This window comes from Cygnus atratus, chromosome 15, assembly GCF_013377495.2.
Source record: "Cygnus atratus isolate AKBS03 ecotype Queensland, Australia chromosome 15, CAtr_DNAZoo_HiC_assembly, whole genome shotgun sequence".
Taxonomy (NCBI): Eukaryota; Metazoa; Chordata; class Aves; order Anseriformes; family Anatidae; genus Cygnus; species Cygnus atratus.
The window spans coordinates 12,888,992-12,913,177 of record NC_066376.1 but is presented as its reverse complement, the minus strand read 5'-3'; the positions used below and the strand labels follow the sequence as shown (position 1 = coordinate 12,913,177).

Here is a 24,186-nt window from a genome sequence, read left to right as displayed (position 1 = left end):
TGCTGCCCCTGATGGCGTTGTGGTGGGCGCACGGGGCTGGGGTCACTGCTGTGGCGGTGCTTAGCAGACTGACTATGGGAGCAGGAGAACACTGGACCCTGCTTAGGACACGAACCCTTGCTCGGTTCAGGGGCTGCAGTCCCCAAAGAGGAGGACAGCTACCGCACGTTCACAGTGAGCATTAATGTCACGGGGTTGGCGCTGCTGGGCACAGGTGGGAGCAGCACGGCCAGCGAGGGAGGAGGTGGAAAGTGCGTCAGCTCCTGTGGGACAGAGGGAAGAAACCAGCGAAAAGGGAAATTATCGCTTTCGGAATATGGCGCAGCTGGGGGAGAGGAGCTGTAAGCTCACCGTACCCTGTGCAGTCGGTGCCCACAGCGAGTCGCCCGGCTGGCTCTCAGCAGGGGCTTGCAGGGCTTTCATGAGGCTTGGCGCCGGGAGCTCGGAGGTGGGTGAGCATTTAGGGAGAGCCACGCTGTCAGCACCCCTGACACCGCAGGGCGCTGGGCCAGGCGCTGTGCTGGTGCCTGGGGGGGGTCTCTGCCTGGCGCACACCGCTCGCTGGGGATCGCTCTCGCGGCGCCGTGCTGCCGCCGCTGTGGGATGGGTGCTGTGGGGTGGGTGCTGTGGGGTGCTCCTTTCCAGGCAGCAGAAAGCAGGGGAAGATAAACCCGCGTCTGAGCCAAGACATTTCCATGGAAATTGCCTCCAGGTCTGTGATTGCCACCTAACCTGGGGCAGCCGGGGAGGCCTGTAATCTGGGGAGAGGCTGTGGGCGGCCGGATGGGAATCTGGGGACAGGCGGCTGCTCTGCCGGCAGGGAGGGGAGGAAGACGAGGACGAGGTGGAGTAGGTGAAGGAAGCAGGAGCCCCTGTGCAGCCCTGAGCGTTGTGGAGATGGTGAGCGATTTAATACCTTGCGGTGCTGGAGCTAGGGGGTACCCCAAGAGATTAGCAGGGAAAAGGCTAACATGAATCAAAGGCAGTCACTTTTTCGGGTTGTGGATCTGGCTGTGGTGGAGGCCAGGAGGGTGAACGGGCTCGGAAAGGCAGAGGACGAAGGAGGGGAGGGTTGGGCCTGGGGGTCTGCTGGAGCAGGCAGTGGTACCTGGAGCACTCTGTGCTGAGGATGTGCGCAGGAGGGACCTGGGCAGCGTCCGCTGGGCAGGCTGTCGGGCCAGCCCAGGATGCTACCCCAGTTTTGGAGGCTCCCCAGCGCAGCCTTCTTGGGGACAGGAGCTCGTGGGACAGGGTGAGCCTGAGGATGCGGGTGGGAGCTGCCAGGCAAGCCAGGGCGGGGGCCAGGGCTTAGGTGCACCGGGCAGGGCCATGGGCGGCAGGCGGAGGGGCGGATCCTGCCCGGCACTAAAAACCCCGGCAGCTCGAGGCGTGCGCCTTCTGCACGCAGCATGTGTCACCTGCCACCCGAGAGGCCGCTGTGCTTCGGCAAAGTGCTTCCGATATGCATCCCTTGCCAGGCACGGCCCTGCGTGAACGTGAGTCTGTTCTGCGCGCCCGGCGCGTTGCGTGCCAGCGCCAGCTCTGCTGCGGTTGGGCTGGCAGGAGTTTTGCCAGAGACTGCAGCGCAGTCGGCGTTTCGCCTTCCTCTGCATCCCCGGGTGCGCGGGGACTGCTTCCGCACAGTCACTTGAGGGACAGCCACCAGGGTCCTTGTGACCCAGCTCTGGGACTTGGGGCACTCACGTCCCCGTCGCCACAAGGAGATTCCTTGAATTTCCCTGATGGTGCGCTGAGAGCAGCCTGCGGGTCCCGACCAAGGAGGACGGGGGCTCAGGGGGCTTGGAGGGGCCCAGGCAGGGCGGAGAGCAGGCGGCATGCTACAGGGCGGGTTTGCTTTCCAGCTCTGCTGTGCGCCCTGTGGCATTGCACCTGGGTGTTTCTGGTTTTGAAGACCTGCAAAGCAGGGATGCTAGAGCTGCAGGCTCTGCAGAGCTGCACGTTTGTCCTGCTGAGAGAAAGCATTACGTTTTTATAAAGGAGACCTGGATATTATGTCATCCCTTCTGTGCAAGGATTTTACCTGGGTTGTATCACGTCGCGAGTGTATGTTTTGTTGTCTTGGCTTCCTGAAGCCTTCCTGAAGCTTGTTTCTCAGCTGACTCTAGATAACAATCTTGGTGGCAATAGGTTTGTTCTGAGTTGTGCAGCACGGTGCTTTTCCAGGCAGAAAGGGTGAAAGCTCTGCCTGCGTGCGGTCCCTGCGCACAGCTGCCACTGGTCTGGGATGTGGTGGTGCGTAACGCGGCGTTACACCGTGAGACCTGCCTGCCTCTTGGAGAATGCCATCTTCTGAAGTGGAGAGTGAACAAAACGGCTGCGGCCTTGACGGCTTCTGTAACATCGCTGGCCCACTGCCCGCGTGTCGTGGTGTCTGGGCTCTGCCACGAGGTGCAGGGCTGCTGCCCCGTGGCATGGGTGCGCCAGACCCGTACCCCAAGAGGCTGGGCTCGGGCACGGTGCAGGGTGCTGCCCCGTGCCTGCTGCGTGGCATGGACGCTGCGGGTACGTGCTCTGTCTGTCACATTTCAAAGAAATTCAGAGGAGCTTCCAAGTGCTGATGGCTTCATCCGTTTTTGGTTTTCAGTCTCATTTCTCTGCGTAAAGCTCATTCATGCCATGACACTGAATCCAGAAAGGGGTGGAAGGTGGATGCTGTGTCGTCCATACTCTTTTATTGTCTGTGCTGACAGCCATAATGCCAGAAAAACAAATTTTTCTTTTCTGTGTTTGTTTGATCTGCTGCAGTAACAGCATGCGGAGCTTGCACAGCCCTCCACCTCCCAGAGCGCTGCGCGAACATGACGTGCGTGTTCTTGCCACGAGTAAATAGCATTTGAGGAGCAAAAAGAATAAAGGAGAGGTTAGTTTGTTATTCTTTGTGATATATGAAAGAACTATCAGCTCCATCCTGAAATCATGATTCCCTGGGTATTCATGGGACATGGTGAAGGAATGCATCCTGCAGGATTTTTTCACTTGGAACAACTATTTGGCTCTTCTGGGCCTGAAAAGTTTAACTTCGGTTGAGTAACAAATTCATGTAGTCTATTAGTCACTGTCTGGCTTGAATGGAAACACTTAGCTGACCTGGTTTATCTGCGCCTCCATCTCCATGGCTTGGACTGGTCTCCTTGCTGGCTACTGGGTGCCGTCCAGCACGCTCGCTGCAGGGCTGTTTGCGCGGCTGCTGCTCCTCGCTGTGGCCTCGCGAACAAGCCGGGGTGGTTTCTGGAGGAGCAGTTGTCTTTTATTAGACTGGCAGAGGTGGAGAAAAGAAGCAATTTCCTCCTCGGGCTTCTGCTTTGGACCAGCGAAAAGGGGGCTCCTTGCTGGGGCTGTTTTTGCAGCCGGGGTTGGATCTGGTAGCAGATGAGCGTTCTCCTGCCTCTGTTGTGCTCCCCCCGTCCATCTCTTCCCACCAGGAAAAGGACTGGGCACGGTCCCCGCCGAGCTGCGTGTTGTTGAGCTGGCACGGGGAGCCTGCGTGTTGCAGGGCTCTGGCCGCGGGCTGCACCGGGACGGGAGACAGGCGTGCAGGATCCAGGCTCGGTATGACCGTGCCGCACCTGCAGAAATCTGTGAAAATCAAAGATTTTGCCCACTTCAGATGTAACGCACAGTGTGTGCAGGGTAAGGAGCAGGGCCGCTGGTGCACGCGAATGCTGGTACCCGTACGGCAGCGCCCTGCATGCCCGCCCTGGCGCCCGCATGCCCCAGCTCTGTAGGCAGCACGGTGGGGTCGGGGCTGATGCAGGCACCCGGAGCCACGAGGATCCCCATGCTCATAGCGCGGCCGGCAGAGCCCAGGCTCCAGCCTCGCGCCCTGGGAAAGCTGCTCGGAACCGTCCCCATCCCTCAGCTGCACACTGGTGCAGGGGAGCCCTGGAAAAGCTGATCAGAAACACAGCTAATTTAAAAAACCCCGACCAAGAGCTGTTTTTTTTCCGGTGCTGGCCAAGAAACGTGACACTGAACAAATTTGAGAAAATAAAACAAAAATAAAATTCACATTGGATCTAGAAATGGCCTTTTAATTTGCAGAATCGATGATGTCTGCGTGCAGAAGCCTTAATTTCAGATCCGGTCTTTAAATGCAAATGTCACTTTAAATAGATATTCCTGCGCGCACGTTCTGGTGCCTTTTGCCATGTAGTTAATGGATTGCTCTCCCTGTTAGTACATTCTTGTCTCATTTTGTATCCCCATACATTAAATTGATAGTTTGGGGGATTATTGCTCGTTCCAAGATTACATGGGTGGAGTCCCCTTTATATGGCTATGCTGGTATGTAGTGAATTTGAATTGGCACAGCAGAAAACTTGAAAATTTGGAACAGATAACTGTCTCCTATCTTTATATGGGAACATCAGAGTTTCTAGCTTTATTCTGGGGTTCTTGCCATTCCAAATATAATTTATTCTTTTATATAACTGTTTTCATATGATACACTCTTCAGAGTGGATAATGGTTTGGGGAGGAATATAATCCTTTTTTTTTCTTTTCCCCTCCAAGGCTGTCTTCCCAATTAATGAGATTGAGAACACATTCCAAAAATCTATTTTCCCCTCTGGGCTTTTTATAATGCGCTCGAATTATTCTGTAGTGTGTCTTGTGCTTCCTTTATGGAGTTTGATGCCTAAATAGTTGGTGGTAGTTGGACGGCTGGAGCCCGTGTAAGCGCTTAGTCCCTGCGATGCTGGGCGGCACGTGCCCGGCCGTCCCGCAGCTCTGACCCCATCTGAGGGACCCTGGGGTGTCCTGGTGAGCCCCAGGACGTCCTTCCCAGAGCCTCAGGGTGGCAAGGGGCATTCCTAGAGCTTTCCCCTGTACTCGGCTCTGGTGAGGCCGCACCTCGAGTACTGTGTTCAGTTTTGGGCCCCTCGCTACAGGAAGGACATGGACGTGCTCGAGCGAGTCCAGAGAAGGGCGACCAAGCTGGTGAGGGGTCTGGAGAACAAGTCTTACGAGGAGCGGCTGAGGGAGCTGGGCTTGTTCAGCCTGGAGAAGAGGAGGCTCAGGGGCGACCTTATCGCTCTCTACAGTTACCTTAAAGGAGGCTGTAGCGAGGTGGGGGTTGGTCTGTTCTCCCACGTGCCTGGTGACAGGACGAGGGGGAATGGGCGAAAGTTGCGACAGGGGAGTTTTAGGTTGGATGTTAGGAAGTACTTCTTTACCGAAAGGGTTATTAAGCATTGGAACGGGCTGCCCAGGGAGGTGGTGGAGTCACCATCCCTGGAGGTCTTTAAAAGACGTTTAGATGTAGAGCTTAGCGATATGGTTTAGTGGAGTACTTAGTGTTAGGTCGGAGGTTGGACTCGATGATCTTGAGGTCTCTTCCAACCTAGAAATCTGTGTCTGTGTCTGTGTCTGTGTGGAGCTTGGCGGGTTTTCCGGACTTTTTGGACTTAGGGTCTCACCTGTAGCGTGCATCAGTAATGTTGCCGTGCATTTCTCTCTGTTTGAACGATTTTGGGGGTGTCGGCTTTGCCTAAAAATGCATCCGATGAGCAGCACGGGCTTTCCGCCCAGCTCTGCCCTCGGTGGCAGCCGGCGTTGCCTTCTGATGGTGCATGTCTCGCAGCTTTCTGTGACGGTGCTGCAGGAGGCAAATTCAGCCTAAAACCAACACAGCTGAGCCACCGGTGACCGGGGTCACTGTCCCATGTGGGCTCGCCCTGGCTCCCCCGGGCACCCATAGAATCACAGAATCGCAGAATATCCCGAGTTGGAAGGGACCCATAAGGATCATCGAGTCCAACTCCCGGCACCACACAGGTCTACCCAAAATTTTAGACCATGTGACAGTGCACAGTCCAAACGTTTCTTAAACTCCAACAGGCTTGGTGCAGTGACTACGTCCCTGGGGCCACCTGCACCTTCAGCAGGGCTGCAGGCGAGGAGGAGGAGGCTGGAAGCGGGGCTTGGCGTGCCCGGGAAGCCAGAGTCTGCAGGGGCAAGGGCGATGTGCATGGAGGGGCTGAAGGAGCGTGGGCATTGGCATCGGCTCCCAAAAGCCTGTAACGTATTAATTCTGGTGAGCTTTACAACTCCAGAATGGTTTGGCCGATACACCTCAAGCCCTGGCTTTGAAAGAATCACTTTTGGTTTGAGACTGGAGATGCAGATTTTTTTTTTTGCCTGGTGGAGTTATCTCTATGAAGTAAGGGTCCGTGAGAAAAGGATGCTCAGCACGGTCTGGTGGCTCGCTCTGGGCCACCGAGGAGGAGGAGGCCAGCTGCAAGAAGCACCGTTGTTTCCCGGCGTGCCTGTCATTTTGCAAGCAGCTCTGGACTTTCCACAGGGTCTCAGCAACTCAAGAGCGTGCTGCGGTCTTGTTTGCATCATGCCACGAAGGATGGGCACGGGGCCAGCTGTCGGCAGCCAGGTTCCCAGAAGTGAGGGTTTGTATTTACATATTTTGACTCAGACATTGTATAACCCCTGGGAGCCACTTTCTGGGCCAAAATAATGAGAGACCTGTTCTCTGATGGTGTTTCAAGCTCTGGTTGGACGGTGTCCCATGCGAGGGCTGGGTTTTGCTTGGTCCCCAACTGGCAGCCTGGTTCACGTTGCTGCAGGTCCTGCATGTGCAGGGTTATTAATAGCTCGCCAGGGGTGCAGCTTGGCCGGATCCTCTCCCTTCTCCAGGTGTGTTACTAAAGCAGTGACTTCATGGCCGAGCGCACCGCGCTGGGTGGCCTCAATCCTGGTCTCCGGGGCAAAGCCTGCGTGCTGGGACAGGGGACCCTCGTGCTGCACGGGGACCCTCGTGCTGGGCTCCGCTGGTGCTTGGGGGCTTGTCCCCGCTGAGGGCTGGTGGAAGATGGGGTCTTTCTTTGCCGTTTGGATCTCAAGGTTCTCCTGGTGGCTGCTGGAAGCTGGAGCTGCTCCTGGGCTTGTGCCTTCCTTGGTGGCACCGCTGGGCACATGAGGCTGAGCTTGGTTTCAGCTCAGCCTGCAGAACCGCTCCAAGGGATCCTAAAAGCCACTTCTCTCTTACCAAGCTGAACGCTCATCCTCCTAGCCCCAAGACGGCAGCACCCATGGGTGGCGATGCTGTTGGTACAACCAGAGCCCGCAGTTGACCCAACAGCCATGGCCAGGGGGAAAACAAAGGAGATGCAGAGGTCTGTCCAAGGAGAGGTGGGCTGCCTGGGAGGCATCCTACTCCTGCGGGGACAGGGCTGGGTACAGGGCGGCGAGGCTGCTGCCCCGGGAAAGGAGCTCCGGGGGAGTCAGGGCCCTGGTGGGCTTCTCCCTGGGGAGCATCATCCTCGCGGTGCCCCCCTGCTGCCCCGCACGGGCACCCTGCACGCGGCGGGGGAACATCCATCGCCAGCCCCAGCTGCAGCCCGGGGTCGCCGGCGTCCCGGGAGCGTGCGGCTGATGGAGAGGAGCAGGCAGCGGGGCGGGAGCCCAGTCATTTGCCTCCCGTACTATAATTAGCTGGGTTGGCGGGCAGACCTGCTGTCAGGATGAATGACACACAGCACGGCTACAGGGATTGCGACGCAGCATTTAAAGTATATGCTGGAGAACAGGGTGTAATTAACTGCAGGGCCGTGGAGCTGAGAGCTGACTACACAGCTTCCAGCCTTTTGTATTTCCTTTTTTTTTTTTTTTTTTTTCCTTTCAGTGATGAAATATGTAACTTCACCTACAAACCGGCATAAACACGCGCAAGCTCATAAGCCCGGAGATAAAAATACCAGGCAGTGCATTCATGCGACACTAAAGATCAGGCAGCTGACCCCCCCTGAAAGGAAGCAAAAGAGAAACCCAGGTTCTGGTGGCAATGCTGGCTCAGCCTCGCTGCACCCCCATGCACTGTGCTGAGGGCTTTCTGATATAAATAGTAACACATTCATCCGCACATCTAGGCCCTGATTCTGCAAACACTTAAGCCCAAGCACAGCTCTTTCCCGACGTGCTTAAAGTTGCAGTAATAGTTTGCAGGCTGTAATCAAGAAAGAAAGAAAGAAAAAAAAAAAAGGTAGAAAATAGCACATGCGCAGCATGCTGTTTGTAACAGCTATCAGCTGCTTGTTAGAGCTCCTGTCTGCTGCTCCTCCTGCAGCTCCTTCCCCACCTAATTAAGGGCCTGATGAATGCAAACACGGAGAGAGGGTGCCCGTGCCTGTGCGAGTGTCACCCTGCGTGCTGTTGAGCTCGCGGAGTTTACAAGCTCCAGTGGTTTTGGCAGCGACTTTGCAAGTTTTGTGATGCAGAGAAACTCTCCTGTGAAGCAGCAGCAAGTGGATGTGTCCCGGTCTGTGTCAGCAGAGCTCGCGGAATCCCTTCGAAAAGAGAAACTTGTTGATAAAGAGGCTGTGCATCCACGCACATGGGTGTACGCATCAGTTAATTCCACAGGCATCTAGCAGCACAGTACGAGTACAGCGAAACCTTTCGTGGCTGAGCACTGTAAAGAAATAAGAAATGCTTTGAAGCTCCGGTCGGTGTTAGCGTGGGGTAGGAGCTGCGGGTGAGCAGCCCCGCCGGGGAGGTCAGGGGGTCTGGGAAGGGGCTGGGGGTACGGCGCAGGTGGGGAGACACCGGGGGGGGACAGGGCAGGCTCCGTCTCGGTGCAGGGTCTGGAGCGAGGAGTGGAAATGGACGTGTTTGTTGTGGGGTGGCTGTGTTGGCAGATGCTCGTTTGCAGGCTTGGTTTTCCTCCCTGTAGGAAGGCAGGCTCAGGAAGGAGCCCGTCCTCGTTACCCGGGTTGAGGAGAGGAAGGTTTTGTGCCGCACCGAGCCCAGTTGCGTGCACTTAATTGCCTGGTGTAACGAAGGCAAGGGAGGAGCGTGTGAGGCTGCAGGGCTGTGCCGGTACAGCTCATGGTGCTGACACTTGGGCCCCTTCCTCCTCGGTCCAACCTGCATCTGCTCCTCTGTGCAATGCCCCTGCAGGGCCTGGGAGGACGCTGGGAGCTCCTCCAGCTTTCCGGGCACGGGTTGTGCTGCTCTGCCCTGCTCCGGAGGCCCTGGAATACTTCAAATCACCTCACTTGCATAGCCATGTTTCCCTTCCCCTTTTCCTCAAAGTGGTCTAAAATCAATTTTCTCAAGTTTTTGACATATTTTTCACCTTGCATCACAGTCAAAGCGGGGACAACTCAAATATGTGTCTGTCCAACCCGGCGCGTGTCTGTGAATCAGCAGTCTGCAGGTAAGTGCTGTGGCTGGGTCGGGCTTGTGCTCGAGAGCAGAGCTGGGACGTGCTGGATGCTGAACAGTGAGATTTTGGGAACATCAGCATCCCCTGGCTTTGGGAACATCAGCATCCCCTGGCTTTGGGAACATCAGCATCCCCTGGCTGGGTCGGTCCCAGCAGGAGGCAGGATCATGACGGTGCAAGGCCGGGGCTTGAGCTGGGGCTGCTGTCACGCACATCCCCATGCCCGCCAGTGTTTGGGGGCTGCCTCTGCCAAAACGGGTCCTCCAAGAGACCAGGGCCTCCATGAGGCACGCGTCTTCCTCCTTCCCCCTGCTCTCTCTGTCCCACCACACATGGCCTGGCCTGTGCCCTCCCCTGCCACCAGATTTTGGGGCTAAGGTACCGGATTTTGTGCCGCAGGTGGGTCATGCTGAGCGATGGGCTGCGCTGGGGGGGTCAGCCCTCACGCAGAGGGGTGCTGTTAGCAAGGACGGGTGGACAAAACCTCCAAGCAATCCTCTCGCATCCCAGTGCTCTGAATTTTCTTGCCCTGCCGACAGTCAGGCATTGACTCCCGATTAGTCATAAATGCAGCATGCTGCAGATACGCCGAGCTTGACTAATGGCTGTGTCTGAAAGCAGAACCGCCAGGATCTCACTGGGGGGGAACAGGCAGCGCAGCCACAGCTCCCTGTGCACCCTGCCCTGCCTCGGGGCCGAGCGGCTGCCCGCTGTGCCCAAATCCCACAGCAGCCAGCCTGTCCCCTCCCAGGACCTCAGGCACGAGGTGGGAGCTGCAGCATCGCTGCCCGTGTGGGTGCAGCTGTCCCAGCAGGCGAGGAGGTTTGTGGAGGGCAGCTTTGCAGTGTGGACTTTGGCCCAAAAGTTTATTTCCCTGCTCCTCTAGCAGGGAAAAATAACTCAACCCTTGGTTTTTGCCTCCTGTTTGTGTGGGCATTGATTATTCTGGGAGTTACTGAGCTAGAGTTTATTGGAACGACTCAGAAAGCTGCCACCTGCAAGCAGCTGCCTGTCTTTGGGGATTAGTTTGGTGTCGTTTCTGAACAATTGCATGAGGCTTCTTCAGCCTCGCTAATAACTTCGCTCTCCTAGGGACACTGCCCGGAAAAAGATGAGCTGAGATTATGCTCGGCAACATATTAGGAGAGTTAAAAGTACAACAGGATTGATGTCTGCTGGTGTGAATAAACAGCTAATGCAAAACCTCTGCCTCAGCCCCTCCGTGAGCAACCTCGTTTGCACCGCCGTGCCTATTACCTCCCCAGCTTGGCTGAATTTCCGAACTCGGTGCTGTCCTTTAAAGTGGTCTCATCTTCTATGTCTGCAGCGTGTTGTGCTAATTCTTGCTGGGGACCAGCAAGGCTGGCAGCAACTTGCAAAGTAGTTTCCTTAGTGCCTGAAATGTGACATTAAGAAAATAATTTCAGGCACTCAGCTTGGCCCTAGTTCTCAGAGGTTTGCGAAGGATTCGTGAAAGTGGTGGGTCATGGTTTAAACAAAAAGCCAAGTCCACGGATGCCTTTGACATTTTGTACAAAGGGTAGTATTTAAAAGGAGATTTTTGGGCAGCGCTGAAGCCAGCCAGGGTGCTGTGTTGTTCCCGTGGGGTTGCTCTGTCCTCTGGGTGAGGAGCATTGGGAAGAGCAGCGATGGGAAGGCCGCTGGGGAAGTGGGAGCAGGCAGGCGCCGGGGCTCCGCTGCCTTGCTGCTCTCTGCGTGTTAGTGCTACAGGGGCAGCCTCGGTGAGGGTCCGGGTGCTGCTGGTGTTGCTCCACTAGCCTGGGGGCTGCACTTTTACAGGCAGGTTAAAAGCAACCTGCAAGGGGTGTTTTTTTTTAAGAACCCGGGCATATGGCCTTATGGTGGTTCCTTTATGGTGTCTTGGTTTCAGGTAGGACAGAGTTAATTTTCCTCCTAGTAGCTGGCAGGGTGCTATGTTTTGGATTAGGATGAGAAGAGCGCTGATAACACCCTGATGTTTTAATTGTTGCAGAGCAGTGCTTACACCAAGCCAAGGACTTTTCAGCTTCTCTCTCCGTCCTGCCAGCGAGCAGGCTGGGGGTGCAGCAGGAGCTGGGAGGGGACAGACCCAGGACAGCTGACCCAAACTGGCCACAGGGGTATTCCATACCATCTGACGTCATGCTGAACAATATATAGGGGTGGCTAGCCGGGGTGGGGGGGCCGGCTGCTCGGGGATAGGCTGGGCATCGGTCAGCGGGTAGTGAGCAATTGCATTGTGCATCACTTGTTTCGTACACATTATTATTATTAATACTATCATCATTATTATTATTATTATTATTGTTATTATTATTTTCCTGTCTTAATAAACTGTCTTTATCTCAACTCACAGGCTTCACTTTCCCGTTTCTCTCCCCCATCCCGGAGAGGGAGGGGGGAGGGTGAGCGAACGGCTGTGTGGTGTTTAGCCGCCAGCCGGGTTAAACCACAACATATGGTAATAAAACCACTCTGATCTCTCAGTTCATCCTGTTACCTTCCTTTTGCCCTCTTACCATCCTAAAGTGCTTCTTGTGATGTTGCACTTTTGGAGGCAAGAGCAGAAGGGCTCTGAGCATCACGCAGAGAGGTCTTTTGTTCAAAACAAGCGCAGTCCCAGCCTGGGTCAGTTATTCTTATGTGGGGAGGATTCTGGGGGTGATGGTAATGACCTTGGCCGTGCTTGGGACAACACTTTCTTAATCATGTTGGCAGACAGTCCCCCCGTCTTGGCAGGCTGCATCCTGGCCCAGGAGCTGTGGACGTGGTGCCAGCGTCCCGTTCTGCTGCTCCCTTGTTTTGCTGGGGCAATTTGCAGGGGCAGGAGGTTACCATAAGCACCCATCCGCGTTCAGAAGGGTGGGCGCCCCCGAGGCTCAGCCTCGCTGTTGAGCAGTGCCCCGGGGCACCGCTGCGCTCTGCAGGGCTTGTCCAGGCCAGTCATGGGTTCCCTCCTTCCCTGCACAGCCCCGCCAGGAGGTGCCGGGGGCTGCTTCTGCCCCCCAGGTGCCCCCAGGCTCGGTCCCCCCAGCCATTCACCTCCGTGTGTCTCGGGAGGGAATGACGGAGATGGGCGCAAGCCTCGTTCAAGTATTTGTTTTAAAAATACATGCCGGGAAAAAAAAAAAAAAAAAAAAAAGACTCTCTCCATTATTTCATTAAGGGATTTAAAACGTGCTTCCTAAACCCTGAGTCATCAATGAAGTGAGCAAACGAGAGGCAGCGCCGCGGCCCCGCTGGAGGGTGACTCACGCTGCGTGGGGAGGCTCGGAGCATGCGGGGGGCTCTTTGAACTCAGGGATGCTGCCACTCCTCTTGTCCCCCCGGGAAGGCTGGGGTCTCCCTGCAGCATCAGCAAGCCTCCCAGAGCCTCTGTGGCTCCCGGATTTATTTTGGTTGTGGAGCCGTCATGCCGCAGCCTCTGGAGACTCCAGCTATGCACTGATGTGCCTGAACCACCAGCAGATGACTCTCCTGGCAGCCAGCAGACCACCAGTAATAATGCAAGCACGAAGGCAGGCATTTGTTTTTTCATTGTATAACTGCACAGATAAAAGCCTCCATAGCCTGTATCGGTTCAGGAGGAACTCTCCTTCCTTCCAGAAGGCAAAGAAAAATGTCAAGCCACCTTTTGCTCATTTTTGGGAGCTCTCTGCCTCTTCCAGTCCCCATGCACAGACAGGAAAAGAAGAGCTCTCCCTAGGTCCCTGTAAGGCCAGGAACTGTCCCCTTGGCACAGGTCTCCATGCCTTATCAGGCCAGCTTTCTAAAAGCCCATAGAAATGCTGCTCTACTCCTCCCCTGTGGAGCTGGTTCAAACTCTGCTGAAGCTGAGTGCCAGGACGTTTTTCCTAAGATTCCGGCTTTGTGTTCCCTTCCTCTGTTTCACTCTGCTCTGTTTCCTTACGGTGATCTTTCCACCAAGTGGTCCTTCCCTCGACCACTTCTTTGCCATCGTCCCCTCCTGCGGCTGTCAGCCAAGACTGCCGTACTCTGTGCAGTAGGGCTGGGGCTGTCGCTGCCCCAGGGCGATGCTGCGGCTGCCTCCATCTACCACTCACCCATCGATTGCATCTCTCGTAGAGGTGGTCAAAGCACGTCCTCGTACCTTGTGTGTGCTCAGCAGAAAGACCTGAAATGCGGTGGGAATTTTGCCTGGTTGCTGCGCGTGGTCCCTCTCTCTTCCGGGAAGAGAGGGATGAGGCAAAGGAATTGGGGAGGCTTGGGCACGGAGAGGGAAGAAAGAGCCTGAGGTCAGCCAGTGGGGTGGTGGTAGAGCCAGGAGCTGATCCACAGCTCTGGGCCTTGCTCCAGGCCTGATTCCTTGGACATGTTGCTGGAATTCTGCTTTCCCTCCTCGATAGCTATTTTCTTAATAAGGCTCAAAATCAGATGTTTTGGCTAGTCACTGCTACAATCGCTCCCCATTGTATTGTTTTGTTTTTCCTCTCTCCAAAGCTAGTGCCTCACCGTTTTATTCCAGCTCTCTAATACCCTCTCAGTTTTCTGTGACTTTTAAAAACCAGCTGCTCGACAAGCTCCCACCACCCCATCTCGGAGCATGCATGTGCAGCTCATCCTGCCCAGGGGCTTGCAGACGGGGCTGAGCGGCTGTGCCCATGGGGGCTCTTGCTGCTGGCCGTGGCCAATGGCTTTGCTCGCTCCTCGCCAGCTCCCTGCTGGCCCAGACCCGCTGAGGGCCTGGGGGGATGCTGGGAGCCTCTCTCTCAGGGCTCAGCTGCAGCTGGGCTGGGGTCGGACTGCAGGATGCACATTCTCCATGTGTCGCTTGGAGGGTGCTGAGGAAGCTGCTTGCAGCTTGTCCTTAAATATCGCCAGCTCTCCGCGATCCCTGCTGGCACAGGTATCTTATGAAGCTGAATTTGTTGTGGCTCGTGAACTGCGTTGTAGCCGTAGTTTGGGAACCGTCCCTCTGTGGTTTAGATGTCGAGTTTAAAGAAGTAATGAAATATCTCGTGGGAGTGCTGTGCCAGAAAGAGTGGAGGTTCCCGAGGTGGGGGCTTGCTTGCAGCACTGCATCTGGGAACGTGCCTGTTTTGATGGTGAAGTGGAGTGAGAATGAGGCAAGTGCTGGGCAGGGGCAGTGCAAGGACATTTCCCAAGGAAGACCACGAGGGTGGTGAAACAAACCAGCTGGCGAGGAGCATTTGCCTGTGGGGAGGCTGGAGGAAGGCTCTGTGAGGAGGAGCACTGCAACATGCGGAAGAGACCTCAGCAAGAGACAAATCCTCCTTGGGAAGCTGTTTGCTCCGAGGGTGCAGCAGGACATGCTGTTGGCTTGCCTTTGCCCTGTGCCGTTACTGCCGGGCACGTTTCCCATCACATGGAGCTTTTGCTGTCACCCCTTGCTGCCGTTGCTCCCCCCGAGCTTTCGCACAACCCTCGGCACCCAAAGGGGCTGCCCCTTGTGCTCCAGCTCTGCCCCAGGCCAGGACTCAGGCACTTATCCATCCCAGGACGAGCATGAGGGCCGCATACACCCAGCCCCATGCTCCTGGTGCCACCCACCCGACGTCGGGTGCCCCCCAGCCCCGGGGAGACACAGCCGGGGCACTGCCCGCTGGCCTGGCAGCCCCTGGGGGCCGTGGGGCGTTTTGGGCCCGGCTCAGCCCTGCCTGCTTAAAGCCGGGGCCTTCCTCCTCCGCTCTTCTGCCCCCGGGTGGGAGCAAGGCCTGAGGCGGGGGGGTGCTGGCAGGGGCAGCGTGGGGCTGGGACTGCTCCTGCGCCCCTGATTAGCATTCGGGCCCGCTGCTCCCCGCCGCTTCGGCGTTCGCCTTCACCATTGCCTGGCAACCGTGGAGCAAAACTCCAGCAGGCAGCCGGCCCAGCCCCAGCGCTGCCCGCGAGCCGGCACACGTCTGTGGGGACAGGGACAACGGGGACGGTGGTGGGGCCACCCCGCGCTGCGGGCTGCTGCCCCCCATCCTGGCGGGGTGTGAGGTGAGGACTGCCCCCGAGAAGAGGAGGAGGAGGAGGAGGAGGAGGAGGAGGAGGAGACGGCCTTGCTGACACCCAGGTTTGGTGGGTCTGTCTGTCCATCCGGCCTGCCGCGAGCATCCTCCGTGTCCAGCGCAGCCTGCCCTCCTGCAGCCCTTGGGTGGCGGTGGCCCTTCTGTGCTCGGCCCAGCTCCCGGGGACCCGGCACTCCGGCAGCCCCCGGTGGGTGCCTGGGACGGTGTCAGACTTTCAGCAGATCATGGTGGTGGTGGAGTTTGTGACATTTGCGCAGGTGCTAGCAAATGGGAGCCTCGGCATGCGGCAGTCTGTCCCAGATAGGTTTTCATGTGCTTGGGGTCCGGTGTGGTTTTTCTTGGCAGAAGAATTTCATGGCCCTATCCCCAGGGAGTGGCTGTGGGGCTCGGGCTCTCCGCTGGCCCTGCACCCCATCCTGTTTCCAGCCTCCCCTCCTGATGCAAGGTGCCACACTTCTGCAAGCGGTGGCAGACCTGGATGTGCCTGCATCCACTGGGTTCAAACCTAACGCATCCTTGTACCCCTGCTTTGACTCTGTCCTGTCACAGCCCCAGCCGCCTGCGGGCTCTGCCTGCGGTATGCTCAGTGGCTGCAGGTCCTGAGCTGCCTGCTGGGAGAGGCAGACGAAGGTGCCCCGAGCCTGCCTAGCCAGCCCCCACACACCCATAGGCACAGCTTTGCCTGCTTGCCACACATCTTCATCAGTGAAACTTGCTTGGCAAAGGGTTAAAGAAACATATCTGTTTTGTCTTGTGTCTTGCAGAGCCTGGGGTCAGCAGACAAGAAGGACTTTTACCAGCCAAAGTAAGTGCCAGTAGCTGCGGTGAGTAATTGCGTGGAAATTCCCCGTTGGTCCATATTATCAAGCAGCTCTGTGGCTTACTAAGATTAGACATTTCAGCGTACAAGAATAGCTGCCGCAATTACACGAGTGAGGATAACAGTGGAAGGGCTGTCAATCGCTTTGGCTTCGGGGCATACGCAGATCATTAAATCAGGTCAGGAGGAGTCACGACAGCTTGGCTGAGCCTGGGGAGCAGAGCTGGGACCCGGCGGCCGGGCAGCGGGGATGCGGAGGTGACCTCTCCCACCTCTGGCTCCCTCTGCTCCTGGTTTGCACAGCTGCGCTGCTGTGGAGAGCTGAAGGGTTTCGTTCCGTGTCGCAACGGGCTGGTCTCGCGCATCTCCACAGCCCGTGCTTTGACATTGATGCCTGTCTTCCTCCGTCAGCTTAAGTGCAAATCGCGGTGAGCCGCAGGGGTGAGAGAGAAGGAGGAGGCTCTCTGGGGCCACCATATTCATGAACACAAACAAAGGATCTGCAAATCACCCCACCAACTCGAGCAGTTGGTGACTTAGTGTGTGCCCTTGGCCGTGGCTCTGAGCTAGCTGCGACAGTCCATAAGCGAGCGAGAGCAAGCGGAGCACTTACAGTGCTGTCGACCTCTGCGACCCGTATTGAAATGCAAACAGAGCTAGCTCTCTCAGGAGGGTTATGTTGTTGCACCCAGCACTTCCAGAGCCTTGCCGGCAGCATGGCACCTTTGAGGAAAGAAGGTTGTCTCTTTGCTGGAAGGATGTGTCTGGTAGCACGATGAGTTGGATGGAGGCAAACTCTATGAAAACCTGTGGTGAGAATTTCAATTCTGGCCCTGATCACAAAACAGCTGTGCATTGCGCTGCTGAGCACGTTCGCTTGTAGGACCCTGTACTGCTCCTGGTCTGTCTGGGAGAAGTGAAGCATCCTTATGTTATCGCCTGTTTTGTTCTGAAAAAAAATGCCATAGATGTTTCTGAAGTTGTGGAATAGTGCTCTGACATGCAGGATTGTCAGTGGAGGGTATGTTTCGGAGAGTTAAAAAGGAATTGGCTTGAGGAAATCTTCTCTCCTCCAAAATTCACTGTGCTTCTGCTCTTGTTTTTTTCCTTGTTGCTTCCCAAACCGTTCCTACAGAGCTGCTCCCAGCACTGCTGAGCCCACAGCAAGCACTGTGGCTGCATCGTCCCTCCCCTCCTGATCCCGTTTACACTTAGAGCAGATGCATCTGGAGTGTCCTGGGATGCCAGAGTGTGTCCCCAAACCCTTTCAGGAGCTGCTGGCTTGCTGCCTGGCGTGGGGAGTGCCAGTTCCTTTGTGTTCCTGGTTATCTGTTGGCTCCTCTCTCTTTAAGCACTGGAAGTTTTTGCAAGCTCAACACTAGTCTCCTGGGTCCCTACTAAAGTCTCATTTCAGAGCTGCTCTGTCCGCTTGCCCCAAGGCAGCGCTGACCACCAGCTTCCCAAGACCACTGGCAGCAAAAGACTTCTGAAAATACAGCCAGAACCATTTCCCAGGCTGTATAATCCCACGGAGCTTTGTGGGAGATCAGAGGGGTATCCCCCAGGAGGCTATGGAGTCATCGTAGATGCAATGACAAAATCAACACACGTTTGGCAGAGGATTTATAAATGTGTGTTTGTGACCTCTACTAAGAGTCGTCTGAGATTTCTTCTCATAGTGCTGTTGTGTGCTTATGTAGAGTGCAAGTTTTTGACGAGCATGCTTAGAAAAGACTGAAGCATCTCTAGCGTCCCTCTTCCAGCTGGAGCTTTTGTGAGATTTTGTCAGAGATTTGGAGAAAACATATAAAGAGCAGGAAAACTCTTCAGTTTTCCCGTGGGGGGGTTGTGGTGGTAGATAGCAAAAAGCATAGTGCTGCTTTTGTAGTTCATCTCATCAGAGAAATGGGGGACATTTCTCTACCTTACAACGGAGAACAAGGCCTTCCCACCTCACTGCATGTGCAGCGGTGCCAGGTCAGGGCGGTGGGTGCAGGCGCAGACAGAAGCTCCCATAGATCCAGGTGCTCGTCGGTGCTCTCTGGCTCCCTGTGCCACAAGCCACGGTGCATTTGGCCGAGTGGCTTGTGGTATCCGCCGTGACTTGTCTCATCACAACAATCTGACTTGGCTTAATTCCCATCCTATTTATCTTCCTCGGTGGCTGTTTGGGAACCTGCCTGCTCTGCAGCAGAGGTCCGTGATGCCTCTTGGTTCTGCTGCCTCCAGCTTGCTCCGCTCTGATCCTCTGGCTGCTGCTGGCACCTCTGCTGCCCCAGGCAGAGCCATTTTTGACACCACAGCCCTCCTGCATGGCAGGGCTCAGCGCCGGGCCCCCGGCAGTGGGTGGCACTTCACAGGCAGCCCAGATGCAGGCAGGTCTGGCCGAGCTGCTGAGGGGTGTTAAATTACCTAGCTCACTGGGATATCACTCATGTTTTGCAAAGTTACGTGCGACTAAAAGAGGGTAGGTTTAGATTAGATGTGAGGAAGAAATTCTTCACTCGGGGGGAATTAAGGCGCTGAACAGGTTGCCCAGAGCAGCTATGGATGCCCCATCCCTGGAGGTGTTCAAGGCCAGGCTGGATGGGGCCATGGGCAACCTGATCTAGTGGGTGGCATCCCCTGGCAGAGGTTTGGAACTAGGTGATCTTTAAAGTCCCTTCCAACCTGAGCCATTCTGTGATTCTTTGATTCATATACCTTTTGTGCCCATATGTTTTTATTATCAATTATTTGCCTTGAAACTAAAGAATAATTAACCTTACACTACAGGGGTTTTACACTAGAAGGGCGAATGCTTATCACTTAAATATTTGTGCATATATATGCCATATTGGCATACATGATATATATACACACATCAAGCATCTTATATATATATGCAGAAATCTACTTAATAATTGTATTGAAACATAAATACACAGCACTCCTGCAGCACCCCAGCAGCCGTGCTCCCCGAGCCCTGCAGGCTGCAGGGTGGGAGCACAGGCTGCAGCCTGCGGCTGGCTCCCAAAGCCGAGCTGAGCTGCGGGGTTTTATCAACACGTCCGCATGGCCAGGCTGGTGATCTGAGAGAAGCTTGGAAGCAGGTGGCTGGAGGGCCACCTATACTGGAGCAAACTTGGCAGTTTTTCCTCTGCTTTTCCTTTTCTGTGCTCAGAGACAGCAGCTCACTGCTGAGCATCCCCTGCACTCTGAGAGCTGGGTCAGAGCACCCCTGCTCGCTGCTTGGTGCCTTTGGGCTTTCACAGCAGGTCTAGGTTAGAGAAAAAGAAAACGGAAGGACATGGGTCCCAGAAGTCTTCTGAGCAGTGGGTTTTGCCACTGCTTTTCCTGGGCACAGATTTCCTGCTGGGATGTCCCCAAAGTGATGGGGCAGGCACCCAGCAAAGTGCACTGGGAAGGCAGGGGTCCCAGACAGAGCTGCAGTGATGTTGCTGCCCACTCTGGGGAGATATTTGGACTTCTGAGGGTTTCACAAGGGTGGTTAGGGACATTCCAGCTCCTGGCCCATGTCAGGAGCTGCAAATCCCGGCTTTTTGTGTGTCCAGGACGCAACGTTCCCTCTTCCACATTACATGCAAGAATGCTGCTTGGATCAAGAAGGCTTAATCTTAAAGACTCATGTCACCTGAGAACTGAATGAACTAGAAAGCACCTTAGGAAGAACAGGCACACAAAGAGCTGCTGTAGCTGAAATTCCCAAGAGAGGAGCCTGGCGTACTGGGGGCGGCCATGGGTCCAGCACGGTGCCAGCTGTGCAGGATTCATCACCTGCAAGGGCTGCTCCAGCCTCCTGCTGCATCCCGTGAGAACAGGCACAGCCACCTTCCTCGTGCTGTGCTTCTGAAGAGGGCTGCTCAGGTGTCGCAATGTGTGTGATATATCCCAACCTAATCGATCTCGTCTGATGCAGTCTGGGGACGTAGCTCCCCATGCAACCCGCCCGCAGCCCCGCTCCAGCTGGGCTCTGGCAGGCCTCAACTGGGGAAGGAGCACCCCAGGGGCTGGATCCAGCCTCAGAGCCCAGCGCTGCTTTGTCACCCAGTTTAGGAAGCTGCTGACACAGCTGTAACGTTGTTCTGGGCAGCCGGGCATCCAGCAGTCCTTCCCCATTTCTGACAGAGGCCCCTTTGCACTCCGTGGAGCAGAACGAGGCAGTTTCCTGAGCTGGCTGCTGGCAGAAGACCCAGGGCTGCCATGCTCAGTGGCAGGACCGGGCTCTCCTGGGACAGGCACGTCTGCTTGATGACTGCGGGAAGGGGTGGCCTCGCTCAGCAGCCCTGGCAGGCGCTGAGGAAGGCTAATTCCTGGTGGCATATATTGGCTCTTCAATGTCAGGCACGGACTGACAGTTTCTCAGTTTCTTCAAATTGAGAAAGAAATTTTCGTTGTAATAACAGTCATAAAACCCCTAGCAAATGCGGACCGAAATACCTGGGTTTAATTAAAGTGTCACCGACTTGCTGCAGGAGCTGCCCGCCCAGGCTGTCTCCTTGGCTGAGAGCGGTGCTCAGCTGTCAGGGGCGGCTTCACTCGGGAGCAGTTCATTGCCAGGCACTTTGAGGTGTCAAGACAGACGCTGCTGCAGCGGCACAAAAGGCTCTCCATTGATCTGCTCGTTCAGTCCCTTGGGAGGATGTGGTCATGTTGAAGAGCCCTGATGTCTCAAAGCCCACATCTCGCACCAGCAGCATCCCACAGCCCTTTTATAGGCGCACCTTATGGCTCTGTCTCCATTTCGGATGAAAGACTACCACCCACCTTCCATGCTTCAGCCTCAGAGGTGTAAACACAACGAACCTCTGAAACTGCCTTACGTAAAGCAGCATCTTGTGTTTGTTTTGCCTTGCAGTATTCATTCTGCCAAGACGTCTCTGCAGCTAATTCATTATCGCCCTGCTCTTAAGGTAGAACATTTCATCTTTTACACCAAGACTTTTCTGTGCCAGCACTTACATGAAAGTGAGTGCTTCATCGTTGAATCATTATCTTGTAAAACCTTGGCATCTTTAAGGATCTAGAAGTCGGTATTTACATCTTGGAAGCATTAAAGGCCATCATAATCATCTAGATGTGTCCCTAAGTGGGGTGTTCATTTGATTGCCTCCTTAACTCAGGCATTATTATTACAGTAGTAATGACAACAATATGTACATGTATGCGAGGTCTGACTTCTTTTGCAGTGGCTGAGAGCCATTTGGCTGGGACACTCTTTGAGTAACGCAGACTCACCTGCAAAGTGCCAAGCACAGGGAAAGAGGGGAGTGAGAGGTGGTACAGATGCAAGGGGAGCACTGGGGAGAGGGGGAGCAGTGCCCAGCCCCACGTCTTTGTTCTGAGGCAGTCGGCTACTCAACACAGCAAGAAATCGGCCCAAAACTGCCTTCACAGGGTTAGAGAATGGTCTCCCGGCCATAGGAAAGGCTGAAGCAGTGTTGCCAGCAGGATGGCGCAGCGTGGGGCTGGAAGAGAGGCGCTGGGCTCCCCAGGGATGGGCAGCCCGAGGCTGGGGCGTGGGTTGGCACCGAGGGGCAGCGGAGCCCCCCCAGGAGCCCCAGCTTCCAACCAGCCCTGGCTAGCCAGTCATCTGCGGAGCTGGGGAGCGAGCTCCTTACGGGCAGCGTAATAGGTAAAGAAGATTACCGTGCTGGTCAGGGGGATGGAGAGTGGATCTGGACTGGAGCTGACGAGGAGAGGAGGGTTGGCAGGGCGGGTACGAATGGCAGGAGGTAGCTCCCAGCTTTGAATGTCTGTGGAGTGCAGGAGAAGTCGGTGCTGCAGCCTCCGGCCGGCTCTGCTGCTTTCCTTCTGGACCTTGGGAAGTCTCCCCAGCCCTTGTAAGCTAAGGTGGCCCAGTCCTGAGCAGTAACACCCAGATCCCAGAGGGTCTTCTGGAGACTTCCTGCTGCCTCCTGCCCATGGGGGCCGGTGCTGCACAGGTGCTGAGCACCTCTCCAATAGCAGCAGGTTACATTCTGGGTAGGTCCTACCGAAGAACACATTTTTTGCAAAGTAAGAACAAATGCAATTCTTTACCGTTTTCTTTTTTGTTGCTCGGTGTACGGGAGTGCTTGCCCCAGGCCCCTCCAGCTGATGGGGTGGGAGGACCGTGGTGGGGTGCTCCACACCCAGACCCGAGGGCAGAGGCCCCCTTCTCTCCCCGTGCCCACATGGAGCCTAACCAATATCCCAGCCCGAGGGAGCGGGGACAAGAAGCTGCTCGGCTTCAGCCCCGCTGGACGGAAGGAGGAGCGGCTGGGGCTGGAGGAGCCCACGGTGCCCAGCTCCAGCAGAACTAAGTTTAGGGTTTAGTTGTTTCTGTGCAGCTTTTAATGTGTTAAGTGAGATTGCAATGCAGGCTCTTGCTGTGCTGGTTGTCATAGAAACTTGAAGGGCTTTTTTCTCCTATCCCCCCAGCCCCTTTCTTTAAACCAAAGCTGTATTTTTTTAATTTTTTTTTTTCTTTTTTTGTAATTTCACCTCCAGTCCAATTAAAAACCTGCTTGGCCCTGACTCCCCGTCTCCAGCACTGGTGTCTTTACGTTGTGCTTCCTTTGTCCCGTCCTGTGCAGTCCTGTGAGCTGAGCGCTCTCCTGGTGCTGCCAAGTTGGCTTCTGGGGGCTTGGGTCCGGTCCTCACACTGTGCTCCCCTTTTCCCCCCCGGGGGAAACGTGGAGGAAACATTCCCTGAGGGCGAACAAAAGGACTTGCTGGGTCAGCCTAGGAGTGGGCACCGAGGAGGAGAAGGACAGCGCGTCCAGCTTGGAGAGATGCTGGGGAGGGGGATGCTGAGGGGCAGAGGAGCCGTGGCCAGGGCCACGGGGTGGCCGGGTGCTGGGGGTCCCTGGTCCGGTGGTGGGGGCACTGAAAAGATCGAAGCTGGGGCTGTGCTGCCTCTTTCTGGGTGGAGGGCACGAGACCAACACAGGAGCCACCTATGCACCAGCTGCAGCCCTTCCGCATTCGCTACGCTCGGCATTAATCATGGAAAGGGAATCAGGCGTAGGAAGACGGGCATTTTTTAACAAAATAACCAAGCCTGTGTTCTCCGAGCAGGAGAGCAAAGTGTTTGCGGCAGTGAGTCAACGCAGAGATGCTCTTGGCATGGGAGGGCTCCCACCCACCCGCAGCAGCCTGCGCAGCTGGGTGGGAGAAGTGGCCGCGGTCTTCCCCGCGCCGCTCGGTGCGCTGCTGTTCCTCCGGGTGCTGCGAGAGCCCTTCCTACGTGCCCTGCTGCTGGCAGGAGCCCTGCACGGGGGACTCCTCACAGCCCTGGGGCTTCTGGCTCCCAACCTCGTCCTCCAGGAGCCAGCACCCGCCTGGTGCTCGGCACCTTCCCATGTCCTCATGGGGACCCTCCAGAGCTGCTCCCTCCGGGGTCACCTGGCTCAGAGCTCCAGGGCCCCACTGGGCTTCGCTGGCATGGGTTTGGTGGGGAAGGGACTATCAGATTCACAGGGTTTGGGCTGCAGATGCTGCCCATATGCTCCTCTGTGAGCTGAGAAGGCTGTGGTTGGCCTCCGAAAGGCATCCAACCCTCCAGGCTTCTCAGAGAGGTACCTGGTCCTGACCCAAAACTCGTTTCAACTTGTTGGCTCTGTGTCTCTGCTGGATAGGGGTGGTTGGCACCTGCTGTTTTCTCCTCTGAAATGCACTCTGGTTTGGGGGGGAGGGGGGCAGAATTTCTGTCGATAAACTGAATGTAGCTCAAGTCTTTCGAAGCAGGACGTTTTTCCAGCCTTTGGATCAATTTTGTGACTCATCCCTTCAGCCTGTCTGGTTTTTCAGTGTCCCATTTTAAACATGGGCATCTTAATTGCACGAGCGTTTCGCTATCAGTCTCAGCAGTGTTATATATATATAACTCTCCTCTCCCCCAAGAACCGCATCAGCTCTTTTCATCACAGCATCACATTAGGGCCTTGTGCTGAGCTGTTCACCCGTGGTGACCCTTGAGCCTTCCTGGAGTCTCTCTCCCATCTGGGACACAGCCCCTGCTCACAAATGCGGCCGGGAATTCGTCCTCGTAGGTGTGCGGTGGCGCTGGGCAGCTCCCTCGTACACGGGGTTTGAATGGGCTCCACATTACCAAGCAACCCTAATTTCACTCTCTCCTCATCAATATTTACTGTTACATCAATCTTTCTGTCACCTGCTAATTTTTT

The 24,186-nt window shown here is 55.7% G+C and overlaps 1 protein-coding gene across 3 annotated transcripts in view; it reads left to right on the top strand.

Annotated features, from left to right (window-relative positions):
• The window catches only part of LOC118249198 (ankyrin repeat and fibronectin type-III domain-containing protein 1-like), a 201,571-nt gene that overhangs the window by 126,265 nt on the left and 51,120 nt on the right, over positions 1-24,186 (top strand). For all 3 annotated transcript variants that reach the window (XM_035548925.2, XM_035548926.2, XM_050713784.1), the window contains one exon: positions 15,960-16,000. In XM_035548925.2, coding sequence (XP_035404818.1) covers positions 15,960-16,000 — 41 coding nt within the window. The remainder of the gene's footprint in view (positions 1-15,959; positions 16,001-24,186) is intronic.